The following is a 4,408-nucleotide window of genomic DNA, read 5'->3' as shown; positions in this document are numbered from 1 at the left end:
TTTTTAAAATTCGATGTTAATGAACCCAAATAAAATATTTTAATTTTCCCCACAAGCCAAAATCTCCACACTGTGAATTCCCTCCAAACCTAAATCTTTATCCCGCCCCTTCCTCTGCGCGACCATCTCTCTCGCATAAACCTAAACCTAAAACCTCCGACCATCCGACCATCTCTCTCAGCCTAAATCTAAACCTCCGATCATCTCTCTCAACCTTATCTCCCTCTTCCCCCTTCCTAGATCCTCTCCCGATCAAGATCAAGACACGAGGTGGTTCACTCTAGCCCCCTGTTGTCGTGGGCGATGATGGCGCCACACAAGCCCTTGTTCTTCAGGTTCTGCTTTCACGACTGCGCCTTCTTGGGCTACCTGTACGACCCTTGCTTCGTCCAGTGGTATAACTTCGACTTCCCCCGCTTAGAAAAGAGCATCTGGCGCACGTCCTCCTCCGGTGGCCTGGTTTGCTTGATGAACACCAATGACGGAGATCGCTTATTGGTCGGCAATCCCATCAAGAGAGACTGGAAGTTGCTTCCTCGAGTCCCCGGCGGCTCCTTCCCCCAGTTCAACGCGCTCGCCTTGTCGTTCGACCGCCTCACGCGCGACTACACCGTGGTCTCCTCGTGTGGGTCCCTTTCTGAAGAAGCATCTCATCTCTCTCCCTGTTTCCGCTCGCTCGCTCGCTCTCCTGGCGAGATCTCTCCAGCCTCCTTTCTCTTCTCTGATATCCAGCTATGGATCTGGTGGCCCCAATCGCCGTGCTCCTCGTCGCCGCGGCGGTGACCTTGGGGACGGAGGCCTCGATCCACGCCTACGACCTCGAGCCCTTCAGGGAGGTACGGAACGCGCTCCTCCTCTCTGGCGGCAGCGAGGGTATCGTCGCGTCCCGCCTCGACGCCCTTGGTCCCCTACGGATCGGAGATGGTCGGGCTTACATCAAGTAACTACTTTATTTCTTTATTCTTCAGCTGCTTCGTGACTTGGTTTTTTCTCGTGGTTGAATTGCATTGTGAGGATCCGGCTGCAAATTCCATTTTTAGACGTGATTTTAATGAAACCGGTCATTTTTAGCTCCTAGCACATTTCCTTCCTTTTGTATTGGGCATTTGTCGCCAGAAGTTACTGTGGGTCTTCTGTGATCTATCAGAAGTTAGGGTTCATAGATTTTTGTAGATTGAAAGCGGTTGGGATTGCAAGATACCAGTTTGACTGGAGTTTACTTAGCTTTTAGTGCTGCTCGCTTTTGCATTGTTTCATTATTGGGATAGTTCACCACCTGCAGAGACCTATGTCATGCTGTTAGAGAGATTTTGAAAGGCTAATTCACTTTCGTAGCTTGTTTTGTTTAATTCTAGATGGATCAATCACTAACTTGTGCTATAGATAGAGATCAAACTATCGTCAGGATCGGAGCTCATATGCGATGGTCTCTTCTATCACCCAAACGAGATCTGGGATCTCAAGACTTGCCCATTCGATCCCAGGATTTTCTCTACAATGTTCACTTCTGGTGAGTAAACGATGACTTGGAGCCGTAGTAACTTGGTCTTGAATTAATGGGTGGCAGTGTGTTCTTCAGAAATGTAGAATAGTAAGTAGGTGAGTGTTTCTGAATGCGAATAAGCTAAGCTAGATGACCCTTATGTTTAGTCTCGATGTTGTTCTGTAATTGGTTTTTTTCTAGGAAAGAAAGGAAATTTGTTTAACCACATAAGCTGTTCGAAAATGGAATGATAAATGTATGGTTTATTCACTCATGAGATTTAGCCTTGCATTATATATCTAACTTTTGAATCCTTTTTAATTTTGTGAATTATAGAAAAGGGACAGTATATACAGGTTTACATGAAAAAATCCTTTCAGGGGAAAATTTGTTCATGGAGCTATAGTTTATTGTGGAAATATTTGTTATTTTGTTTATCTTGTTTAGCACTTCTCTCATTCTTGTTGTGTCTGAATGAGTTAAAACTCATATTCTGCCCTATGATATTTTTTGAGCACTTTTGTTTTCTATTTGAATGAAGTACAGTTATGCTAATACTTTTAGGGTATTGATCTTTTTCTGTGAAATGATTCCAGCCCTATCTGTGTTAAAACTAATAAAGTTTGCATTGAACTAAAGGTGAAGCATATGGGGCTTCTGTTTGGAAGATTCTTGAGCTCTATGGACAGTCGAATGCCCCACAACTCGAACAATTGGTCTCCCTTGACAAGCATTCTTTTAAGATCAAGTGGTAATCTCATTTTGGCATGTTTGTGTTTTCCAATTTTTGCTGATATTAAAAGAAAAGAAGATACTTGGGCTCCAAGCACCTTTTAATGATTCCTTATTGGTATGCTTGTCAGCGTCCTTTGGTGGCCATCTGGGAAGCATGATAGACTAATCAGCATTGATGAAGGAAATCTTTTCCTTTGGAGTATAGATTCGTCCAATAAAGTAGCCAAGGTAAGCTCCTTAAAGAACCTTATATTATCTTTAGAAAGACTAATGGTTGTGCTATTAGGTTCCTTTGTGATATGAATGATAAACCTTGTAATGTGATAGTTGTCTATTGCTTTAGGTTTATATTAGTATATTTCAGCTGATTGTAAAATTTTGAATCTGTTATATAGAAAAAAATTATGAGAAGACAATTCTAAAGCTTTACAAATTTATTTGTCAACTCATAATGTTGATGCTTTAAGCAGATTTAGTTTTGGTTTGCAGAAGCATCAGGTGCATGGTTTATAGTTTAAGGTATGAAGCATATACAACTTTCCAAGTTCTTGGCCATGGAAAATTAGATCTAGTCTCCCACCTAGGGAGAAGCTATCGTAAATGGTAACCTTAGGATTAAAGTATTGATTATATTTTTTTTATTCATGGGTGCCTGTGGATATTTGAACCTGCTCAACTTCCTCTAAATATCTAACACATTGATACTCGAATTTAACCTAACCTATTAAGATAAATGGGTAATCAAACCTAAAGAAGAAAATTGATATGAGTAATAAAGAAGAAATCTCAAATTGAGGCATGGTTGGACTGGTTTTATTGTTAAGCTCAAGGGCCCTAGCCTCAGATTGCAGCCAGGAGCATAATCACTCTTGCTGATAGGTGAATTACAAACACTTGACTTTGCAAGTAAGCAAGTAGCTGACTTACCTGGGCCCTCTTTTAAATTTTTTTATTAGATTTGTAGTTTGTGTATGCTACTATATTTCAGATAGTTTCTTTTCCATTTTTCCTTGTTGAACATTCTTTTGATATGTATGTTATATTTTATTTATTTACATACAATTTTATTCATTGTTTCTAAAAGCCAACCAATATACTCTTTTACATAAAACCCTTAAATTAGACCTCATTTTGAAAAGCTTTCTATTAAGACCACAATAAACATTCTTTCACATTAGGAAGCCCTGTCAAACTGGGCAATGAAGGGGTTGCTGGCTTATTTATATGTATTATAGATGCGATCATGAAGTTTCATCAGTTGAAAATTTGAAATTCTGGTCACCAAAATGGAATTAGATTTTCTGTACTTATTTGTTTGATTTCCTGATCATCTGAATTCCACGGACAGCTAAATCTGAAAGAGGGAATTGGATTAAGGAGTTGAAAGTGAAAAGGATAGCGTGCTGGTTTTCCATTGCGGATTAACAGTAGGACCTAGAATCAAATAACTTGGTACCTAACCGCCTTATATACCAAGTATAAATTTTATTCTTTATTACTCATATCAATTTTATTATTTAAGAAGGCAGCTGCCTTCTTGCCGCATTCCTTACTATTGTGGTTGGTAGCAGAAATCACAGAAAATAGGGGGCTTAGTGCAGGATATTCAGGATACCAAGATGGCATTAGAGGTAGTACAATAAATAGTATATCTCTTCATTAGAGGTAGCTTTGTTCTTCTATGCTTCCTTCACTGGATTTGTTGTGTAGTCATATTTCTTTGTTCAACCATTATCATGCCTAGTAAGTTGTTGTATGATGCTGTCGGTTCTTATCAATCTGTACACTTGAATTAGAATGAGCAAATTATCTATGTTATATTCTAAGCAGCATATACTAAGTGTCATATATGAAAGTTTTAGATTCTATGTTATATTCGTTATCTTCCACAGCAACCTTTAAAAACTCAGTATTCTATTTTATTTGATACATGTACACATTTGTTTTAGTTATTTGACATATGGTTGATTTATGTGTTTTTACAATTTATAAATCTCAAGTACTCCAGAGTTGAAATTGATGAAGTACAGTTCGAGTGGGCTGAATGCATGCTAGATTACATTTGAAGTGCGGTTCTACCTTGATGTGTTAAAAGAATGTTCTACCTTGATTTTGATATCTATTAGCTAGCTTTTGATGTAAAAAGAATGTTTGGATATTTTATGGATATTGTTGTAATAAGATTATTTA

At 38.7% G+C, this 4,408-nt stretch overlaps 1 protein-coding gene across 1 annotated transcript; it reads left to right on the top strand.

Moving 5' to 3' along the window:
* The first annotated feature begins 306 nt into the window (after positions 1-306).
* On the top strand, positions 307-944 carry LOC122050503 (F-box/kelch-repeat protein At3g61590-like). The gene is made up of 2 exons (XM_042611398.1): positions 307-625; positions 733-944. The coding sequence occupies exons 1-2, from the start codon at positions 307-309 to the stop codon at positions 942-944; spliced, it is 531 nt and encodes a 176-aa protein (XP_042467332.1).
* The last annotated feature ends 3,464 nt before the right edge of the window (positions 945-4,408 follow it).

This window comes from Zingiber officinale, chromosome 3A, assembly GCF_018446385.1.
Source record: "Zingiber officinale cultivar Zhangliang chromosome 3A, Zo_v1.1, whole genome shotgun sequence".
NCBI classification, from domain to species: Eukaryota; Viridiplantae; Streptophyta; class Magnoliopsida; order Zingiberales; family Zingiberaceae; genus Zingiber; species Zingiber officinale.
The sequence above is the reverse complement of the archived record's forward strand: the minus strand, read 5'-3'. Positions and strand labels throughout refer to the sequence as shown.